This window comes from Formica exsecta, unplaced genomic scaffold (assembly GCF_003651465.1).
Source record: "Formica exsecta isolate Colony F162 unplaced genomic scaffold, ASM365146v1 scaffold196, whole genome shotgun sequence".
NCBI lineage: Eukaryota > Metazoa > Arthropoda > Insecta > Hymenoptera > Formicidae > Formica > Formica exsecta.
Genome location: NW_021849259.1, coordinates 539,851 through 565,101, shown reverse-complemented (window position 1 = coordinate 565,101; position 25,251 = coordinate 539,851). Strand labels below are relative to the sequence as shown.

The 25,251-nt window shown below is 30.3% G+C and overlaps 1 protein-coding gene across 2 annotated transcripts; it reads left to right on the top strand.

Moving 5' to 3' along the window:
* The first annotated feature begins 369 nt into the window (after positions 1–369).
* LOC115234184 (neuropeptides capa receptor-like) lies at positions 370–25,251 on the top strand. Of its 2 annotated transcripts, none has more exons than XM_029804988.1 (6): positions 370–1,047; positions 12,996–13,086; positions 13,961–14,160; positions 17,852–18,094; positions 22,006–22,348; positions 22,644–25,251. In XM_029804988.1, exons 1-6 carry the CDS (start codon positions 774–776, stop codon positions 22,894–22,896), a joined length of 1,404 nt encoding a protein of 467 aa, XP_029660848.1. In that variant the 5' UTR covers positions 370–773; the 3' UTR covers positions 22,897–25,251. The 2 variants fall into 2 exon arrangements, with proteins under 2 accessions (XP_029660848.1, XP_029660849.1); XM_029804989.1 differs by having other exon boundaries at positions 22,006–22,316; positions 22,644–22,901.

The window sequence follows — 25,251 nt, the reverse complement described above, 5'->3', positions numbered from 1 at the left end:
TTTCGTGTAGATTTACTTCTCAATTGTACCGCTAATAATGAAGCATCGCGTGTAAAATTCTTAACATTTATCGTTAGACAATAAATTTAATTAATCATTTGATTAAAATAAATCATCCAATATTACATTCAACTAGGATTATTACAGTATTATTAAAGTATTGCCGCATCGTTTAAAACAATATATATCAAATATTTGAAATATTTTTCATGCATCGACGATTAGCAGGGTCCTGTTGGACGAGTGGCGCAGCGTGCTGTCTCTCTCTCTCTCTCTCTTTCGAGGGGGTTGAAGTTAAGGGTTGGATGCGTAGTGGATGGGCGCGTGGTTCGACAGCGAACACCGGAGCGCTCCGAGGGCGTCACTTGTCCACGGTCTGTTGAGTGGAGCACTTTTCATCGCGCGTATCTCGTGTCTATTTCCTTCGATAAAATAAACATATTCGCCCGGAATAAAATCCTTATAAAATGTTCGCGGAATTAAAATCAGTTTTTAGCGAAAATTATTTTTTGAAGAGAAAAAACAATGAATTGCTTCGTAGTGATTCAACGCTCGCGCGATATTCGAATCGACGTATCGGAAACCGAGGAACGTGTTAAGTTTCTGTGCACGCCGCTCGAGATGAGAATCTTATCTAATGGAAAATAATGATTGTTAAGGAATGAAGGAACACGAATTATCAGAAAAATTCCGCGGGATCGCGAGATATAATGAATGGATAATTTGATCGATATAGCGACCGACGACACTACTGACGGGGAAAAGCGCAAAGTATGGAATTTTCGGGCCAAAATCTCTCGATTATCGACAATATCACGGAACTGAATATAAGCGAGTCCGAGTACATAAAATTGATCTGGGGCCCGAAACATCTGCCGCTAAAACTCGTCTTGCCGATCACTCTCGTCTACATCATGATCTTCGTCACCGGAATATTCGGCAATGTGGTCACCTGCATCGTCATCAAACGAAATCCCGTCATGCAAAATGCCACTAATTACTATTTGTTCAATCTAGCAATATCTGACCTGCTTCTCTTGATTCTCGGTGAGTCCTATACAGAGTTATCAGCTTTGCAACTGTTTTGTTTCTAATCTCTCTCTCTCTCTCTCATTCTCTCTTTCTCTCTGTACTAAATTTTTTAAACCCCTAATAAACACGTAGTTTGTCTCTCTTAAAAATTTTTCAGTGCATTTTTTTATTCTCTTATAAAATATAAAATAAAAATCTTTTCTCTATAACCACGCATATTGTAGAAAAAAATAATTTTATTATTTAATCTTTAATTTAAAAAGATATACAAATAAACGTATTAAACTACTTATAAATTATTATTGGATTTCAAACAAACCCATATCAAAGATTAAAAATAATATAAGAGATAAAAGAATATTAAAACATATATATTCGACAAATTTCTTTTTATCATACAATAAAAATTTATTCGTTCTTTTCTTTATACTTTTATAATACAAATTAAATTATTCAAACAGTGTTATGTTTTATAAAACCATAGTGTTTCAACTTATATTTCAGTTATTCTTACTCGGGGGAGAGAGAGAAAGAGAAAGATTATATGTGTATTTCCTCTTTCTTCTAAAAAATTTACTATAACTTTTAATATGCTGTAAAATATGCACTCTATTTGTTTAAATTACAAAATGTCTGAAGCTTTTTCTTAAAAATTTATTCTCTGTGCGGCTTAGTCTTAAATTATTCCGAGCGCTCGATTTGTTGAAAAATTTCTACTTCGTGTTGCTAACTTATTTCATTTCATTTTACTTGACCATACCCATGGCAAAAATAATATTTGCGAGAACATGATTCCCGATTGATATTGCATTTCAAATCGATACGGATATGTATTTCTGTCTTAGCTTTCAATCAACTTTTCTATTGTATTTTTCTCGCTCTAACTATTTGTTTGTTTCAAAAATTCGGGTAAAATTCCATATCCATAGACATAGGAAATATATATTTCTATAAATATGTATAAATATAAATATGAATGTATATTATAAATATGTATTTCTATATGTATTATATTTTCATGTGTATTATAAATATATATTTCTATGTCTATGTAAAATTCGGAATTTATTATTATATTTTATTAAGCACATTCTGTTATCATTTTCTACTAATTAGCCATAAGCTTCGCATTAAAATGGAATAATTATTCGTCGATTTAATTAGCGTAATTGCATCAAGCGTTTATAGCGAATCTTCAATAAAGCACATAGATAAACATGTATATATATGCGTGAATTATTAATAATAATTATTGCTTATTTTATAAAAAAAGTTTGCTTTATGGTGAAATCCGTTCGATTCTAAATTCATTTACTTTCGTTTACGTCGCTTTGATTGAGCTAATTATATGCGTAATGAGCTTGCTTTAGCTCGCAAGTATTAATTTGATCAGCTATTGAGATTGTCGCGACCAGCACGTCTTGGTCTTCTACTGAAGAGTAGGCACATACATATGTCGGGCCGTGTGAAACAAAATTATTGTAACCTAACTATTACATTGTCTCATCGCGCGAGCGATAATAATCATAATGAATCCCATGTAGATGATAATGAAGATATATGCAGCACTGCGTCCTATTCATTACTTATTAATCGTATGATTGAAGAACTACACATGCAAAGGATTAATTTTGATAATTTTGTCGTGTATAATGTTGCAAATCAGCGTAAAAATTAAATGAGCAGATTTGTATTCTCACAGCACTGGAAACGATAAACTTTTTTAAATTAAATATGATCATTTATTTTAGAAAATTCGGTGATGTTCTTCTTAAGTTTATTGTCAGAGACAGGCATTCGTTCGGTTTTTTATTACATTTCCCTTACTTTGTTATAAGTTTTTTTACATCAAACATATGTATATATAATTTTCGGATTCAATGCATTTTCTTCAAATTAATAAGCTATTTACACTTACATTCCGACATCGCGATTCATAGAAATTTATTACCAGTCGAATATTTGTTGTTAGAGAATCGACGATAATTATATTTTTTTATTATCATTCTCTCTCTTACGGCGGAAATTTCCCGTAATTAATCAAAGAGTATTTCGTGTGCATGAAAGAGAAAATTTACACGACACTTTTAGCAGACGATGTCAGACGCCGGCATCAGAATCACCGGTCTCTTTTCACGATAAATAAGTCGCAAGCACAATTTTCGGTAAAATGCCTCCGTTTCGCCTTATATTCCCCAAGGCTGCGATTCGCGCCGTCTTAAATACTCCATCTGTCAGGATTACACGCCTGATTAACGACGAACAATCCAGATATTGCTTAGATTGTTTCGTCCTCTAATAAATACATATATATAGCAAAAGAATATTATTTTTACCCTACGTTTTTTCTGACCTCCGAGATAAATGAGAATATATGAACATACACTGAAAAAAAAAATTGTTAACTTGACTAAATCCGTTCAACTAATTACAATTTTTTAAATTGAAATATTTATATATTTAAGTCAAATATACGTCATGTTAGATTTAATATGTCGTATTTGACTTAAATATATAAATATTTCAATTAAAAAAATGGGAATTAGTTAAACGGATTTAGTCAAGTTAACAATTTTTTTTTTCAGTGTAGACACACACACATTGCTAACAGAATACTGTTTTTATCTCTTTATCTTCCAATTCTTGCAAAAAAAAACATTTTGTTTTTTTTTATTTTTATTTTTTCTGATTTGTTAAACGACTTTGTTATATCAGTGTACTGATATTTGTATTAAATAAATTGATATAATAAAATTTGTTAAAATAAAGAATGACAGGTTCAACCGTCGACTTTATAAAGATATTTGACAAAATATCACGATATTATGAGACAATTGCTACATATTGAAATAAATAATACATACACACGCACATACATATATGTATATATTAGAAATGTGATTGGATGATATTATTTTTTATCTCCAGATCTCTGATTTTTTTTATATTATATATTATGTTATTTCTATTTCTTTTTCCGTATAAATCCTAATCGGTATTTTTACTTCGTAAAGTTTAATACTGTAATACTTTCAAAAAATTAATGGGATCTGGATTCCAGAATCCTGTATCTGTCAGGCTTACAATAGTAATTAATGTTGTAAAAACATACAAAAATATTAGTGATATCAATTTCTATTTTCGCAAATAGGATTTCTGAAACATACACAATGAGCAATTTCCTTTTTATATAGATATATATTTACTTTATATATTTTGATACTGCAATATTCTTGAAGGATAAATAACAAGCAAAAGTTTGATCTGTCAGTTTTATAAGATCGATTAGCCGAGATCTTGATGAAGATTAACGAAGATGCGGATATTATAAGCTCATCGTTTATAATGAATATTCCCATGCACACGCTTATAATGAATATTCCAGTACAGTCAAAATAATATTATTTTTAACTTCCATACCTTGCCGATTTCCTCAAAATCTGCATATATTAAAATATTTTTTTTATCGTATAATCAACATCAATATTTTTTCCTCATTATTACTACGATATAACTGTCAGCAATAAAATATGATAAAAACTCGCAGATAAGAAATATATATAAATAATCCGGTATATATCGTAATTAAAGCCACGCAGCACGCAGCCAATATCGATCTTGAATTTTATTACGTCCTCCGTTTTTTTCTCCATCCTTCTCGTGCCAAGCGTTCTCTCTCGGCAGGCAACAACCATTCGAAGTTTCAAATATTACTCGTATTCAACTCTAACGCAACCGACATATCCCACGATTGTCCTACTTGATATGCCATTCGGCTTCGTACTTTATGAATTTTTTAAATATGCGACTAATACAACCACATTTTCACCCAAAAAGATACTGTAAAAGATAAAAAACACATGCCAAATACGTAAAAAAAGTATCTAAATTTGTATGCAACGAACAAAAATATAAAAAAAAAAGAATTGAAATATACAGGATGAGTTACCTAACATGTGACCACATTTTAAATTATTCGTAATTGTTTGTCGTATATTTTAAACAAAAATCGCGTATTAAGGAGAATTTACAGCGCAATAATCTAGTTTTTACTTTTTTTTTTTTTTTTATTGATATATGAAAATTATTTTAAATTTTTTGAAAGAAACATAATATTATTCGAAAAAATCGAAAAAAACGTTGATTAAAAGAGTATGATATGAAATCAAAAATCAAAAATTACTCACATATTTTTAATTGTTAATGATATGTAAAACGTTATCCATTGCGTTCAATGCAAATGCGTAATCAATTAAAGAATGAAAGAGATACACGTTGAAGTGTTTTAGTATTACATGCTGTAATAATACTTACATTTTCGCATGCCTTTGACTGTCATTGATGATTCGTAATAAATTTCATTTTTAGATTTGTTTTAATTACTAACAAAAATATATTTACAAATTCCAGAGAAATAAACTTAAAAAATATGCATTAATAATTAGCAGAAAATTCGCACTGGCTTTATTGGATTGATTTTCAGCGACCATGAAATTTAAGTATCTAGTGTGGCAATTGATATTAACATAATCCAATTGTATTTTATTGATAAATCATTAACAGGACATAAATATTTCATATTTTTTTATCTAAAAAATATATTACCACTTTTATTAGAGAACCTATTTTATTAAACCCAACATTGTGTGATACCAACACCACAATTGTTCTGCGAATTATGCACAAGCACGTCATGTATTACAGAGACAATTCCCTAATCGATGGATTGTGGTATATGTGGTGGACAAATTTTGTGGTCGACTCATTCTCTGGACTTAATGCCTCATGATTATTTTTCTTTTTTTTTGCGGGGAGGGATTTAAAAAATGAATTTATCTCTAGCCATATCAACGACAGTTAAAGACATGCGAAAATATATTATTACAGCGTGTAAACTGCTAATTGCAAAAACATTTCGACATGTGTCACTCTCATTTATTAATCGATTACGCAATTGCATTAAACGCGATGGATATTTCATACGCAAGTATTATTTACATTAAATATTACTTTAAAAATATCTTAGTAACATTTAATTTTTAATTATAAATTCTAATAATTTTTCATTTAATGTTCGATATTCTTTCGAATTTAAAAAAAATTTAATGTTTTGTGTTTTATTTAAAAATTAAAGATGATCATATCTCGATAAAGAAACAAGATAATAAGAAACTAGATTATCACTCAAAAAATGGTCTTGCAACTACAGCAACAATTTTCTAGGTGCAAAAAATTAACTGATATAGATAAATGATTAGCAAAATACACAATCACACTATGATATCGCATGTGTTTTGCACTTAATTAGTCTAGATAACAAAGACAGAATTTGTACCTCTAAACTGTTAATAAAATATAAAAAGAAAGTCTTTCTGTGTGTGTGATGCCTATATGTTAAGACTAATCATACTTGTTATAAAGTTTGACTGGTACACACAGAAAAATCATTTCTCACAAAGATCGTTCTAATTATAATATGGAAACTCACATTTATCCAATGCAGTGATTAATATTTGGCAATGGAAACTAAATTTGTCAGAAGGTATTACTAGAATTCGCTGCCATAAATTCTACCTGTTACAAACAATGTTTTGGCAGGTACAAAATATAGCGATAAATTTTTGTTGTAACTTATTGTTAGAAATCTATCTACATCAGAGTAAAACATTTTCTTGAGTAATTATATATATTTCTCTTAATACCACGCGATTTTTATTTAAAACATTATTTTATATGACCTTAATTAACGAATCAATTAAGATGATCAAATTAAATAATTTATCTTATATATATTATTTATATACTTGGCGTGCGTTTTTAATAAATAATATAAAATAAAAATAAATAAATAATATAAAATATCAACGGGAGGTAGACGCGATGAAAAAGAAGAGTACCTATTTTCGATGCTAACAATCTAGATAATTTATGAAATGGAGGCCAATCTCTCTCGTTACACACAAAATCGAGCTACCTTGTCTTTGTCAAATCATCATCGTAATATATATGTATGAGATACCGGAGAGTATAGGAGAGAAGTCACCACTATAGGCAACATATATGGTTACTAGACAAGATAAAAGAGGAGATTCTTTTCCAATGATTCCAAAGGAATATCGACCGAATTCTAAGCAATTCAATTTTTTTCAACTTTTCGCGCAAAGTGAAATTTATTTCATACCGTCTGGTGCTTAAAAGCCAACCTCTTTTTTACTATTTTTCTTTAATTTGAAAGCACCGGACAATGGAGAATTATTTTATTTCAGGCGAAATGTTATGTGGAACCGTGCAATTATAGACCTCGTTTTTTTCGCACCGAAAACACCGGACGATATAGAGTGGATTTCATTACACGCAAAAAGTTGTAAATCCACAGTGAAACCATACAATTTTATAGATCTCGTTTTGCATCAAAAGCACCGGGCGATGGATCTCATTTCGCGCGGAAAGTTGTAAGGCCATATGGAGCCTTTTTTCTTATTTTAGGTTAATAAAGAAGAATTATTTATCAATTTTTATAAAATTATAAAGCTTTTCAAGCTATAACATATTTTTTAACATTATATAAAGATCTATATGTGTATTTGCCTAAATGTGTCTAGTATAGGTAACAATATTTTTTCATATAAATGCGTATAATATTGAATTTTTTATTATCAATTCAATCACGTTCGAACCTTGATTTGCATGAACCTTCCTTTATTAATAACTAAAAATGACGCATTTGTTTTACCAATAAACAAAACTTAACAAAACGTTAATTTATAATTCTCTTTACAAATATTTTATAACAAATATTTTGAATGTTTTATGAAATATTTACAATTTCACGGAGCAAATATTTTGTTCTTTACATTTCTATCTCACATCCTAACAAATCTTGTATACGAGCAATATAAATGCGCCTTGAGGGACAAAATCGTTTTACGTATCATGTTTTACATGTGAAACTGGAAATAAAATTTAAAATAAAAAGAATTATTACTCTTCATGGAATAGATCTCAAAAGCTCAGGAATTATTGCGTCAATTTTACTCGAATTGATCGCAATCGAAAGCTTAATCAAAATTATGCAAAAATAGTGTTGTTAGATTTTTTATTACAGTTCTATTTCTAGAAATATTTTAATTTGGAAACACTTTTAACATAAGAATTCCAAATAAATGACTTTGTCTCGACGATGTGCCATGAACAAACACGACATAATCACGGCTAGTTGCTTTTTATATACTTGACGTCGCGACGCTACCGCATCATTTGATGGCGAATGAAGTGAAAAATCCCCGCAAAAAAATTATTTTTAATAATCTCTTATCGTAAAATGTGTATAATAATAGCACAAATCAATATTAATAATACCCTACCTTTGCGCAATTATAATTATAAATTAATTATTTTTTAGACTGATATGTAAAATTCTACATTTCTCCCTTTAAAATTTTTCCTTCTTATAAACGCAAAAAAAATGAACACTACAATAAAGTGGTTGGAATTTGTATTAAGCGCTGTGCATGATATATATTTTATATTTCTCGCGACGTGCTCAATAGGCTAACTTAAGGTAGTAAAACTTTTTTAATGACTCTGAAGATTGTAGTTAGAATGGATTTCCTGAGATAAGTTTGCTATCGCAAACTTTAAGATTAAGAATCGGGTCGTGCTTAATCCGCTTTGAAAACTGCGAATACCGCAATAGGCAAAAAGGGCAAAATAAAAAATAACGTCGTAGAAAAGCACCACTACTCATCTAAATACAAGAAGCTTGCCTCATATGAATATGTACATGTATCGAATATCTTGATAATAACACTCCTTCAGCGTTATGCTCGATAAAGCTTCCGTGTTCCTGATATACAGGATGTCTTAGAATTATTCGCTCTCGTTTCCCTCGACAAAATAATATATTTCTTTAGATTTTTTTGCTAATGTTTAATTCGTAAAAATTGTACACTTTGCGTCCGAAAAATAGTTTGTCACTTATTTATGAATTATTTAAAAATAAAAAATCATTTTTTTAAACACAAAATGTTGTACTCTGATATTAATAGATAAAAAAGTATTCGTCAAATCTGTCACACGCTCTATATAACGTTTTGTCGTTCCCCTTCATCAATCATATATCAGATATTGCCAAGAAAATATCAGGAAAAACCTTGAGACGCTTTGTACCTAACAAGCTAATTCCTCGAAAGAAAAAATCTCGATTTTGTAACGATTTTGTGACGAAATGAAGAATTTCTCTGATCGCAATATTTCATGTAATGAGAGAATATTTAGATTTGAAGAAATTAATTAAAAATTTAATTAAAAGACGAGAAAGAGAAAGAGAGAAGAAGTTATTTGTCTTGTTAGTGAAACGCACAAGCATCGCATAATTAACGTATCCATAGTTTCCGTCTTCTCTTTTATAATATTTCGCAAATAGCAATATGAGACAGTGCAAAAGAGAATATAAAAGAGCTGCCAAACAACGAGTACATTATTCATATTATCAAATTCGGTGATTATATTTATGTTCATATGACGAATCATTCATATGATTGAGCGATCAATTTTAAACTTCAAACTTCTCAAATATAAATCTTTCCATGTCCCATTATGGATTAATAAGGGATTATTAGCGCGCCTATAATGAAAGCCAATGTGTATGCAGGAACACGCTCTGTCGAGTGATTTGAGGATTCGTCACGTACTCGATATCAATAGTGAGTTAATGAGTTTTGTGATCTTTGAAGTCGGGCGAAATAAACGGCTTCCGCGCAGCTATTATGTCACAATTTCGATTAATTACGATTTACAGCGATTTTGTAACGTATCCGGCATCCGATTGCGCGGGCAAGTATCCCAAGTGATTGTGAACAAAATCTGATAAAACCAAAACATACTCGATCTAGAACAAACAATATTTATTGGGCTTCATTATTTTTTTTTGTACTTTGATAACGATAAAATTTCTAACGCAAATTATGATATATTGCATTGAACGAAAAGTTTATGCCGTTTTTCGGTCTTCATCTGGCAAAAAAAAACGGCACAAACTTTCCGTTCAATCCAATATATCGCGAATCCTTGGTTGAAAATAAAGTAAATATTGCAGAAATAAAAAAAAATATGATTTGAAGTTAATTTCTTATTAAAAAGAAGCAATTATAATTCAATATTAAAAATTGCAAACGTTAAATTTAGAAGTTTCAGATATTCTGAAATAATAATTCAAGAATCTTTTGACGTTATACTTATTTGTATAGTTTACTTTACGTAATGATACATTAGAAGCATCGGTGTATACTGAAAATAGAAGCTTTTCGTAGTATCCTGAATAAAGAAAATGATATATCATCGGCTTTATGTATAAGGTGTATTGAAACTTGACCAAAGCTTTAATAGCACGATATTAAACTCCGGTTGCTGACAGCTAAGGCTTTCAAATTCTTTTGAAATTTTACAATACTAGGTAGCGGTTTAAGGCTACTCGATACAGGAGAAAAGTCCTAAATAAAACGCCTTCACAACGTGCTATGTGCCTTGCATGATCCATGAGCGCGTTTTATACCTTTGGGATTTGTAAGCATTATATCGGAATCCTCGATATATTGATGTGTAAGGCGAATAAGATCTAAAGTTAATAGAGAGTGCCAGATAATACATATTAAATATAGTTATTACTTTAGTTTATAAACATTACCAGTTCCTTCGTGTATTTGATATGATGATTTATTCTTTGCCAAAAATAAACAAAAAATTATTGCATCTCATTACATATATGCTATATTAATCTGTCGTGTTAAATCATTGTATAAATATTGTGTGTGATTTTATATCAACAATTTTTTAATAATCTTCAAGAAATAAAATACAAACACGATTCTCCAGGAGGACAGGAAAATAACTTTCCCTATTTTTTTTACAGGAAAATACATGTTTTTTTCTTACATAAATTGATTTTTCTTCATAAGATAATTTTATATATTTTTGTCATTGTTCTTTTTTTAATATAAGCTTTTTCAGACAGTTTCTACACCGCGTTCTCAACCGTAGTATAACGAAATAATGTTACATAAATTACTAAATCTACATTTTTACGTTATTATAAACTCACTCCGATTTAAAAATTTGTGAATATTTTGCAAAAAATAAAGACTTTTTTAATAAGAAAATTACATCACAGATAATAATGTATAATAATTAAATGTCGGCTAATTTATCTATATTTCGTTTATTTTTAATTTGAAAGCAACATTTTACGTGCAACAATTTAATACATAATAATAAATAATGTGAAGTAGATGCGTTGCAAGCGTGAAAAAAAGTGTAAAAAGCATTTTCTGTGTCGCCGGATATAACTAACGCGTAGCAAATTATGAAATAATTTGCAGTGACAGGCAATTGCTGCATCATTTGTAAACACAATTAGTATTCAATAATAATAGCAACAGGCTCAGAGTACTAACAAATAAATGGGAAAACTGGCACATAAGAACCAAGGCGCGGGTATTGGTGCGCGAATTTATTATTATTAAATTTCCGTAATAAATGTGTATTAAAAATCTACGTTTCGGACCGTGTTTTGCTCCATCTTCAGCATAGATATAAATATATAAAGATTATTTGGTATAGATTCTATGCAGGTTTTAGTGAGTTTTCCTTTCTGATTACCGATTTTAATTTAAAATTTGACTACAACAAATATTGTGTATGAAATTTAACAATATAAGTTTGCGCACCAATACCCACGCCTTGACTCTTTTATTTGCCAGTTTTCCCATTTAACAATTAATATTGGAGTCTCGTTTAGTTGTTGTATCGTTATCATGCATGAAGAATTAGTAGCACTGGATTTTTTGTCATGGAGAGATATTTGTAACGTGTCATGGAGAGATATTCAATTTTTTTAATTTTTTTTATTGTAATTAATAAAAATGCGCGCAAGAGAATAGCTTGTCTTTAAATCGCTTCAGATGATTTCAATTTCACACTTTTTTTAAACTTTATTTCGTGGGATTTTCAATAGCTGCTATGTTGTTATAAATCAATCACGAGACGAGTATAACTATTGGAAACTTTCAAAAAGGAAGACTCAAGAACTTCTGTTAGTCAAAGAAATTAAAATTAGAACAGCTATAAATTTCAAGAACGGATACTGATTTATATCAAATTTATTAGAGCGTGAATTGTAATGCGAATTGTTTTAATTATATGCTTTGTAATTAGTAATTGATCGGGAATTTTTGGTGGAAATTATATTATATCGACTGAATCTCTGATTCGCCTATTGTTAATTTGCTTAATAATTTACATAATCTGTTGTAATCACTTGTCGTTAACAAAAAATTTAATATTATACTCTAAAACTTGGCTTTTACATTACTTGGCATTTTTCTCGATCTTACAGACGTTTTACATTCTTTTTATATCGCTAAAGATACTTAATAAATCCCTGGAAAAAGAGTGCATAAAAAGTTATATTATTCAATTAATTATTTCGTTGATTTCTTGCAACTTTGTTTCAGAGCTTTCTTATAGCATCTTCCATTGGGAAAAACTCGCAGCACTGAGTGCTTGAAGCATATATCATTGGTAATTTTAATGAGCATGTTCTGAATGCTGCACATTTCATTGGGAGTGCAAACTACTTCCAGTGCGCATTGAGAGCATTTTGCACTCCCAATGAATGTGCAGCATTTAGAACATCTCATTAATATTACCAATGATATACGCTTCAAGCACTTAGTGCTGCGAGTTTTTCCCAATGGAAGACGCTATTAGTACCTACAGTTTTTATAAAATATAGTAGCATGACGATAACATACATAAATTAAATATTAAATAATTCCTATACAATCTTAATTTATTCTTTTAATTTATCTATGAACTTATACACATTGATGATATAATTATATCGAGAATTAGTTGATAAAAATATAAATAATACGCAAAAAAATTTATATTTTCTTTGCTTCCAGGGCTACCCAATGAGTTGAGCGTATTTTGGCAACAATATCCATGGACACTCGGAGTAGGTTTATGCAAAATCCGAGCATACGTCTCAGAAATGTAAGTTAAGACAATAAAAATGTTATTAAATAAAATAAATCATGAAAACAAAGAAGCAGATTTAGAGTAGGTCGACTTTTCAAATCTTAAAGTATAATTTCTAACGCAACTGGTAATTTGTATTTTTGTTACATATTCTCGGAGAAAAATGAATAAAAAGAAACCGTCAATAAACTGATTGTGAGTAACAATAGAGCAAATTTTACGACTTACAGAACTGTATTCCATTGAAAATATTCAAGCTCAAAATATACAAAGGATCTTAAATAGAATCTATAATGCTAAAATAACCGTGACATACATACTGCATGAAGGACACAGTCTCAAAGCTACAAATAATACTAGTTAGTCGGAAATCCTTTCATTTCTTTGCATTTAGATTACACGTAACATCTTTTGTGCCACAATTTTAAACGTCTGTGCAAGAGGAGTACGGATCTTGCAATAATTATATAGAAAGTACAAACATCTTCTCTCTTTTGCAAAGCTCCTCACATTTCCTTTGTGTTACAAATGTGTATATTTTAATTTAAAAAACTACATACAATAATAAAATCTACACAAATACTTTGTACAATTTGCGTTTTAAAATTTCGGAAAACATATTTCTTAATTGTAAAAGAGTGCAGAAAATTTGCAAATTTAAGCGAGTGAGAATAGAAGAATATGTATTATAGAAAATAATAATTACACAAAATCTCTCTCTCTCTCTCTCTCTTATATATATAATATGTAGAGAGAGAAAGAGAGCATATTAATAATAGCTTTTTGGAAGGCTCTTCGAATAGTTTTATGAGCACTCTTTGTATTAATTACTTGGCGATTATAAAATTGTACTTGCATTTATGTAAAATTAATTGTGCGCTTTTTCAAGGTCATCTTACGTATCAGTGTTAACGATAATGGTGTTTTCATTGGAGCGGTACTTGGCGATATGCCACCCCTTGCATTTGTATGTGATGAGCGGACTTAAACGACCTGTGCGATTCATCGTAGGCGCCTGGTTATTAGCTCTTATCTTTGCCCTGCCCTTTGCCGTTTACACCACCGTCAATTACATCGAGTATCCGCCAAGTGAGTGGTCTCTTGTGTAATAGCCGTAATCTACTTGTTCAATCGAGTGTTCGTGACCAAAAATATAAGTTTTACATTTTTCAAGGAAAATGATATAAATACCGTCGTCAATAACGCAGTGTACGATACAAGTGTCTAAAGTCTAAAAGATTCGTAATAGCTTTTACATAGCATAATAATAACCGAGTCAATAATCTCTTAGGAAGATTACTCTCTGAAATTCTTATTTTTATTTAAAAAAATACAAAAACAATTCGATAATATAACGTGGTATTTTATGGTATTTCTCAATTATTTTTGACAAGAAAAATGTAATCGAGGGTTCTTATATCAATTGTTATATATATAAGATTACTTCTCAAGTATTTAATTAAGGCCAATCACTTCAAAATTCTGATAACACAATCGAGCTTCTTCATTTTGTACTTTACAAAATAACTAAAAATATAAAAAGAAAAGAAAGTGAATAAAGCTAATACATAATTTCAGTGAAAGATAAATTTGTCATTTGTATTATTTTTTAAAGGTATATAACTGACGATATATTAAACGTACACAGTTTATTTGAGGAAGAGAAGTGTGTGTGTAAATACATGAACGCAGTGCGTTTCCTATTTACATGTAATTATGGTCGGCCTATTTGCTCGTCGTGAGTACACTTGCGCGCTATCGGCTAATAAATTTGTTTAAAGTGCACGCTCGTCCAATTAAACAACTTATTTTTTATTGGTTCTCCGATTTTAATAATCGTGGATACAGCAAACAGAATAATTAATCGATGACTTTATATTTTTACGCACAATAAGCGCTACTAATATAAAAAAACATTAAACAGGAAAAGAGTTATTCTCTTAAAAAAATTATAAGAAAAATATACTTCAAAAATATGTCAATCTAAGAATTATAAAATAAATAAATAATAAAGAATTTGATAAGATAGAACAGATAGAATAGAAAAAAATAATGTTTCATAAAATTCTAATTTTGAAATCCAAAAATTCATATTTTATGTATATGTTGTGAATTTAAAATTATTAGTTTCTCTTTTTACAATCATTTCCTTTTTTGTATCTTTTCTATACATTTTATTTATTCAAATGATATATTAAAGTTACACTCATTAAATAATCTTCCATTTTTGATAATTAATTAAAATTCAAATCGAAGCAGTTTTATTAACTTCCATACATATTGTAGCGTATAATTATTAAAGTTACTTTACACAGCTTCGTAATAAAAAGCAAAATATATGATAAAATCCGATACTGGCTAAGATTAAGATAAGAGATTAGATAAAAAATCCGTTTTCTTTGAAAGAAAAAAGGCTAAATATTTAAAAGCTTTTTATCGACAAATTATAATCTGTAAAAAAAGAAGATGAAAGCATTAAAAAATAAAAAGAGAAGCGTTCTCTTTATAGAAACTTTGTGGGCGGTCGTCTCAATCCTGCGGCACGGTCACATTTTGCCGCGATTATTTCAACCATTTCATTCATGAGTGTACATTGGACTTTATTATGGAGAGGTAAAAACGATCATCTCCTTCCTCAGTAGGGTGTATAAAAATTCGACTATAAAAAGCTGATTTTAAATAACTTAACAGAAAATTATTTTACAAAAATACTTTAATTTCAAAATCAGAGATTGCTTCTAAGTTTTATTTCTTTGAATAAATGAGAAAGTCCTTCTATTATTTGTTATTTTATATCTAATCTATTTAATTATAATTAAAGTTTAATCCAATTTTCTTTTTTTTTTTTTTTGATATAGCTATTTATTGTAATTTTTATCAAAATTAATCGCAAGTTAAGGAAACTAAATTTCTTATATGGAAATTAGATTAAAAAGTTATGCTACAGCAATAACTAGATTAAAAACTGTAAACAATTTTTGTTTATTTTCCATTTAGCATTCGATTACATCGCCCTCCAAAGAGATAATAGATGTTAAAGGAGAATATAATAGAGATTTATCTTTTGTAAAATAAGAGCTCTCTCATAGATGTGTCATGTGCAGCAACATGATAATATCAAGTGCCGTTTGGAAATTCAAGAAGAAACCGATGCCACACATGACGACAATACTAAGTGTGTTGTAATTACATCGCATAAAGAGAGATCTGCCACGGCGTTTGTTATCACGAATGATAACGGGCTATTCGCGATAATCGATCAGTTTGTCGGCTCGCGCGAGAAATTTGCATCCGACCGCGGGGAATAAATAAATCTGACACTGAGAAATGCCATTTAATGCCCCGCAAAAAATTCCACGGAAACAATAAATCTCGCAAGTGTGTATTTACCGCGTTTAATTCGTTTCAACAAACAAATGTATCAATCTTCGTTCTAAGCTTTGTAATGATTTCACGATCGCGAATTTAATACTGCGTATTGTTAAAGAAAATAAGAAAAGAAAATAAAAAAAGAAAAACTAATATCTTTCTTTCTTCTCCTGCACAATGCGCAACAGATGTTATACGCCTCTGCACAGGATTTAATATTCATCGCGAATTTCACTAATTTACTGAAATACATCGCCTTAAATTATAGCAATTCATAATTTTAATGCGTCTGATAATTTCGGTACGTCTGAAATACATTGTCATTTTCATCTTACGACCCATTTATGTTAATATTTCATTTTACATTTCATGTAATCTGACGCTATTCAGTCTAATACGAGTAACAAAAGAAAAAGTAATTAATTTTTGCGTGTAATTCGTACAATAATTAAAGTTCTTGTTTCAAAATAATATACATAAAACACATATAGTGTTGCATTAATATATTTTTCTATACAAATTTTGTTATATATACATAATATGAGTTTATCTAAAAATATATTTAAATTAAATTAAAATTAAAATTTAAGCCAAATATAAATATAATTGTTTATGAATATTTAATCACAAAAACAACTTTTGTTTATCGTGTTATTCTTGTGTTATCCATGTGATTATGAAAAGTATGAATTATTGCTTCAAATGGTATATTTCGTGAATCCCATTTAAAATGTATGTAAATACGTTTCATGCAATTGCACGGATGTGAAACGAATATGTTCAATTGCGAATTGATTAGTCGGAACATGTTCCTGAACGTGCCTGTATTGATAGGATTTAAGCTTTTTAATCCGATAACTGTAATATATAGTTAAGAGATTAATGCTAATAAAATTCTCCATTTATGAGAAAATTTATATATCAATTTATTAAATTAATAAAATCAACACTAAAATTCGATAGATAAGGATTTTTTAATAAAAAATATGCCTATTTATATATAAATAATTACTTAATCTTGATCATTCGTGTAATTGAAACATAAACTTTATGAAAGAAATATCCTCATCGGTATAATAAAAAATATTAATAAATATTGTTTTCAAACTTAACGTCAATAAGCGTTCTCTCACTCATGGATAATATAAAAAATTTTTGCGATCTTCCGCTAAATAAAAAAAAAAAAAAAAAAAAAATCCGAAGCTTAAAATATCGAATAAAGCTTGTAAAATATCGAATAAAAAAATTATAAAAATTCGTATATGATTAATTCATAAATATTCACAAATTATATTAATTAAAAATTATTATAATTTACTTTTATGTAGAGCTTGTAGAAAAAGTACTGGAAAATAAAATAATCTGGTGCTGCACGTTAAGAAACAAGAGTGTTTCTCGCATTTGTTTGCAGGATCCGGTCGCTATTCCGAGGAATCGGCGATGTGTGCCATGCTGCTGCCTAACATGCCCAAGTTCCCGCTTTACGAGCTCAGCTGTCTCATATTCTTTCTCGTGCCGATGCTGTCGATAGCGATGCTCTATGTGAGAATGGGTCTCCGAATACAAAGCAACGGCCTCGGGCATAGCATCGAGGGCTCCGTTCACGGAGAAACGAAGCAGGCTCAATCACGAAAAGCCATCATCCGAATGCTCAGTAAATTTCCGTCTTTTTCGGATCATATACGCACACATGCACGCACACATACAAACGCACACTACGTATAGGGAAATGTACACACATACACTTACGTAAGCTGCAACATACCTCATAGAATTTACCACCGTACCACATTTTATTTCAATCGCACTTCCTTTTATACCCCCGCGAGTCCCACGCGTGGTGCTTTCGTATCCTTGTATTTTATAAATTGCACATAATAAAATTTTGCATCGTTATCGATTTACTACTGATATCATTCATTACGGAGAACGGAGTTGAAGAGCCAATTAAACTTGATACAAGGGAATCGTGGATTATTTTTAAAATATTGTTGCTTTTTAAAATATCGTTGCTTTTTAAAATATTGTATGGCATGCATATTTCTATAATTTTTTTCTGACATAAAAATATATTTTCTTAAAGTTATAATTTATAATCGCTGATGTACGTATATAAAATATAAAGAAAAAAGTCATATTTAAATAATTGTTTTGTTTCTTACAAAAGATATTTCCATTCGATAAGAGATTACTGTTGTAATTTGTTTCCGTTTTGGAAAGAATTTCAAACTTCTAAAAATTCTAAACTTCTATTAGTATATTCTGATACCATTTTAAACGTATACAAGGAGTTATATTGCGAACACACGATTTTCATTAGGTGAGACTAGTTATTATGAGGATGACAAAGTTCTAGGAGATAACTGCATGATATTCATTTTCGTACAAGCGTCCCATAATGGAAGATGTTGAAGTTTGATCGTCCATGCATAACTTTATATGATAAGCAGTCCAATAATCTGCATTGTTGGCAAAGTTAATTTGATTTCAAGTCAATCTTACGATAGACATATCTGTCAACAGTTCAACTGCTTGTTAACTTTGAGTCGAGAATTCTGATATCTTTTTCTTTCTTTGCACGAAAATCATTCTTATGGTTGTTTATTATGTCTCGTCGCATATAACTGATATAATTTAAAATGGATATTTGTAGGTAATCATCAATGAAACATTTGTCCACGATTACTATAAAGTATTTAGTTGCTTGCATAACACGAATAGCTTTCGTTTTATTTATTCCGAAAAAAACGATCTTAAATATACGCAATGTGGCGTGTTCAATATACATATTTCTTGTAGAGTATTCAGAGAAAAGTTCTACCTTTTTATAAAGTTCTTTATGAAAAGATAAAACATTGCTGATCGCATACAAAAGAGATTTCAAGTGTCATCAATTTCTCATTGAATGCGTTTAAAAAGAAGATATGGTTTATATCGAAATAGTAAATACGAATATTAAAAAGATATTAAAATATAAGATTTTTGTACGCACATTTGTGTGTGACTAACGAAGCATGTAAAAGAACAAATAATTTTCACTGATAATTTTTATTTGCATTTGACACCAATATGACATTAGTAATAAATTAAATCACATTATTTTGTTTTGCTTAATACAAAAAAAAATTTATCTTTTAAACATTAATCAAAATTAATGAATTAGAAATGAATCAGTCAAAATTATTTTTTAATTTTATTATTTCCAAGAAGAAAATGTTTTCAAATTTTACATAAGCATCACTTTTTTCCCTGAGAATCGTAATTATACAGAGTGTATCGGAAATCATGGTATAAATAAAATAGAGGTAATTTCTCATACAAATGCAAATCGAAAATGTAGAATCAAAATACACACAATTATTTCTGTTCGTATTTGTGAATAATGTTAAATGGCTTGTTATGGGTCGAAGTAATGCAATAGGTATTAAAAAAACATTTGTTTCATTATATTACAAATTGCTGAAAATGTTGCTCTTTTTGTCACATATAATTTGTTACTCGACGAATTAAAGAAAGGTGGATTCATAATAATGTGTTCCAAATCTTCACTGTTACAAACTCTTACAATATTATCTTATAATTAGAGACAATTTCGATTATTTTTGACTATATATACTATGTCCGCGTATTCGATAGATCTTTAATATCAATTTTCTCCAAAAAAATAACTTATTTGAAAAAAAATGTAACTTAACATTTTCGATTTGCATTTGTATGAGGAATCACCTGCATATCGCGTATACATGCTATGATTTTCGATACATCCTCTATATCTCAATGCCATCTTTCTATCTGTTGCGCTTATAGAAACTATGATGTTTGCTAAATATTTCCATAAAAATAAAAGGATTGTTTGCTGCATTTCATATCGATTAATCATTGAGCTGCTTCGAGTCTGCATATCTTTAGCCGCGGAGATAACGCGGCTTAATTAAAAGTTATTAGATTTTATGTATCAACATAAATTTACCGATTCATGACAACACAATATCGTATGTGAGATATTCAAGCTCGACGATACGTAATTAATTATAGGGAAGCGCGAGAGAGCTTGTCATACGATAGCAAAAGTACTATTTAGAACATGACCTATTTTAAATCGCATAATTCATCATCCATGTATCAAGTTTTAGCGAAGAATAAAAAAAGATTAATAATAAAATAATTTTGAACGCTCGTCAGAATTTGTTTTTACATGATCCTTTTACTGATTTCGCAACAGTTATTGACAAATATGTCACTGATGTGCTAAAAAGATATTTGAATATTGTCAATGACGACTTGTCATCGAGATGTTTGACATCCAAAATATAAAATAACGTTATGACACGAACGCAGCAACCGACTACGAATATTGTTTTTGCACACATATACAAACACAAATGCAATAAAATTTCTTTAATTAAATTTATTCGAGTAAGATTAACGGGTGGAAGAGTTTATTATTTGTGTCATGGAAGAGAATAAAATTTATCTTGGTATAGTACTCGATATATTCGTGAAAAACTCTAATTTACAATCTTTTTTCTTTAAGAATAATAAGCTTTTAATTATAAATAAGTGTAATTAAAGAATTGAACAAATATTGGGAGATTTCTTTAACATCGTTTAAGAGATGCCACAATAAAAAAAATGAATTCAATAATTTGTGAGGCATTTTGCATGGATAACGAGATATCAATATATATCTCAAATCAATATATTATTAGACTTATATTAATACATTCTTAAAATGAACGAAGAATGTCTATATAAAACATATTTTTAATCTTTTACTGAAACTCTACAATTTAAGATATGATTCAATTGCGTGGATATAGTTCAAAATACGTATTATGGGCAAAGTTCTTTCTGGCACTCTTACAAAAACACATAACACACGCACATATACGTAACATACATACATATACACACACATATTTGTATATATATATACATATATATTTTTCACCGCTTTGCCTGTTAATTTCTTTTTCAATATTGCAGTTGTAATTTTTTTATATAAGTTTGCTTATTATATATATATATTCTGAATCCTGCGTGAACCACTGAATCTATACAATTCTAAATCTTATCTGACCCTACTTACTTTTTATTCCGGATAATTTGGAATACTGAAGAGATGGCGATCAAAAATTAAATTCTTTCCATTTCCTTGAATATATCGATATTTTTAAACTACAGAAACAATATAAATGGACGAATATCTCCGAGCAAAGTAGAAAGCGATGCATTTGTATCACAGGCGATGTTTATACAGTCTCGATATGTAGACTATATTTTCATATGCAGATTCATTGAGAATTTCTCTAATGAATAATAATTTTAGCGAATTAAATCGCTTGGAAGAGAAGCGCTCTTATTCTCTCATTAATTTCGCTCAATTAAAAGAAAAATTTCACTTCAGTAAACATTTAATCTAAATTTTTATTAAAGCGTGATTAAGTTTATGAGTTAGAAAGGTCAATGGAAATCAGAGTTATATGAGATGCTCGTGTTGAGAATTCTCTCTCACCCTTGCATCGACAGTGAAACATGAAAGATATCGATAGCTTCATTCCACAGGTGCAGTCGTGATAACATTTTTTATCTGCTGGGCACCCTTCCACGCTCAGCGATTATTGTACGTATATCAGGTGTCGGCCTTCGAAGTCATCAACGAGTGGTTATATCCGCTGGGCGGTTGCTTGTACTACTTCAGCACAACCGCGAACCCGATCCTGTACAACGTGATGAGCGTCAAGTACAGGATGGCATTCAAGAAAACGCTTCGCTGCACGCCAACAAGCCCTACCATCACGAGGGACGATCTCAGCAGCATGAGAGATAGCACGGTGTGCGGTTGCGGATCCAGAAGGGGATCCCAGGTGGTCCGTGTAAGAAGCGTACATTATCAACGTAGCATTAAGTAAGCACACGTGCAGTAATTTACCACGTTAATCCTATCATTATCGAGTGCTTGCGTGTCGAGTAAAATCTTTTCTATTTTTCTACAAATTTTCTCGCGATTTCTTAGAAAAATGATTAAATTAAATTAAATTAAATTTTAAATCTAAAACTATCATGTTTGTCGCATTTATTATTTTTAAACTCAATTCTACCACTTTTTGCCTCGTCTTTTTGAGCGTCAAAATAACGTTGCGTAATCTCATAATTAATCCAAAATTAAAATTGAAATAATCGTGATTTTTGTTTACTTTCAGATGCAACATGTCGCATGCGAACAAGATGCTTCGTTCGTCGACGAGATTACGTTACGACGACGAGGACGACGAGGTGAGTTACTGCAGCGCGGAGAGATCCTGCGACATCCTTAGTCCTGACGCGCGGCTACAGGGCACGAGGACATCCTCGTTCCTCGTGCATTCGAAAAATGGTAGGACCAAGTACTTGTCGAGCGAGAAAACGAAGGATGACATCGCGCAAATGACAATGGCAAATGAAACGTGTATCTGATTCTCGGCTTATTTTAAGAGAGGAAGAAATATTACGGTGTAAGAATCGTAAAGAACATTCCACAGACTGGATAAAAAACTGCTGTGTCGCTCCTGCATATATAACGAGGGTTAACTGATGTGCAGATTAACGGAAAACGTGCATTATCCCAAAAAGACGATTATTGGGGGAGAAGGTGCCGCGTTTTCCCCTCGCAAAAACATATCCGGGATTTTATGGAAAGTAATGTTTTGCCGAAGTAAAGTTGTCAAGTGTCTGAGTGAAAAATAATATGAGTGTCGCGGAGATTGACAACAGTTATATTTACTTATTATAATACGGGAATATATATATATATATTGCACAATATTGTGCAACCGAATAAAAATATCCAGAGGTAATTAAACTTCGCGGCGCGGAATTAATTTAATATGCACACTTCACATATAAATTTATAAGGAAAATGTACGAATGGCGGAATCGAGTTGCAAGATGAGATCTAAAATATTCGACTAGATAATGGATAATAGAGTAGACGATAGAATATATTCAATATATAAACAAATGTTTGTTCTAACAATAAGTGCAAAAGACTGAAGAAAAATAAGAGACGAAAATGAAGAACGTATTGGCAAACGTTTGCAATCTTAAGCAATAATTGATGCGCTTCAAGTTGACCGTAAGAATAATTTATAAATGAACACGTAGCTTTTAATCTTCTGATTATAATTTGGCAGCATCAATATGTGAAAAGTATTATAAAATGGCATATCTTTGGGCTTTTTCAATCTCAATCATTTTTCTATATTACTTTATTTGCAATATCTCTGAAGACTATTATAACTTTAAATCACCCACACATACGATATCTATTTAATTTCTATTACAAATAATCTATTTTAAATTATCTAGTTATTTTAAATTATCTAGTTTAAATTATCTAGTTTTAAATTATCTAATATTTAAATCTATTTTATTTCTATTGTAAATAATAAACAATTTTTATGAATAAAAATACTGTGCGAATAATTCTTTTATCAATATATCGTATTATAAAATTTTATTTCGCTATTCGTACAGCTTTTTCGTAAAGTCGTAAAATAATTAAAAAATATTCATTGACACATAATATGTCTGTCGACATTTTCACTATTTTCGAACGCAAAAAAGTAAAAAAATTATAAGATTGCACGAAAAACGGATTTACGAGAGCGAGGTAATATATTAATGTGTCGACGGGGAACAATCCTCTTTCAAAGAATTCAAAAGAATCGCATGAACATTTGAAGAACAAACGCGCGATAAATGAAATGCAGAAAGCAAAGAGAGCAAGAGGAACGTAAGCTTCTTTGAGAAATCCTAAATTTTCAATCATGAAGAGAGATAAATATACGAGAGAGATGTGTCACACACTCGTTCGGCATATCGTATCAACGAAACAGATAGGACCTTTGGAAATTTGATCAACAGCGCGTTTTATAAGCATATGTGTAACGTTGCAAGCAAACTATCTCTTAAATCGAAAAAAAGCTTTTGTGGATCGAAACAAAGTTTAAGTCTCGCGATTGCAATGCAACTTTCGAAAGAAGCTCGCAAGCTTGTCTTGTTTTTCGAATAGAAAGAGAGAGAGAGAGAGAGAGAAAGAGAGAATCCATTATGCTTGTATTAAGCTTGTAATAAAAGACAAATGTGTAAATATGTGTACATGACTGTGTGTGTGTCTGTATGTATACGGCTGCGTAAGACAAACGTATCGGAGAGAAGAGGAGTTTCATGATATATTCGCATAAAAGATTACTTGCACGATGCTTCTTTAGGTAATCTTGAGGGAACATTGGTAAAAGGAATTACTTTTCGTGCTCCAGATACAAAATGAGAGATGTGTAAAGAATTCTAATGCGCGAGCGAGAAAAAGAGAGAGAGAGAGAAAGACAGAAAAGATATAAGATCACGGGATTCGCATCCCCTATCTATTCCAGTCCCTTCGCGTGGTTATCGGTGATTTTATCGTATAATCGGAGATTTTCATTTCCGCAATACATTTCCTTTTTTCCCCCCATCTGCCTCGAAGGAAATAAATTGTCGCCGAGGTGTATCGATTATCGAGACTGTCGACGGATGTTCACACATTTCTGTATACGTGCAACAGCAGCAGAGTGGATTCTCGTGTTACTTGGCTCTCTACTCATCCGCGATTGATAAATATGATTGATTGAAAACTTTGTTATGCGATTGAAAACTATCTCGCGATTCCCGCATGTACTATGTCACTGAATCGACCTCGTTTAAACACATAATACATATATTTCATAATTTGTGAATGTAAAACCAAAGAAATCTATTATAATAAATAAGACATTTTTCTTTCTACAGTAA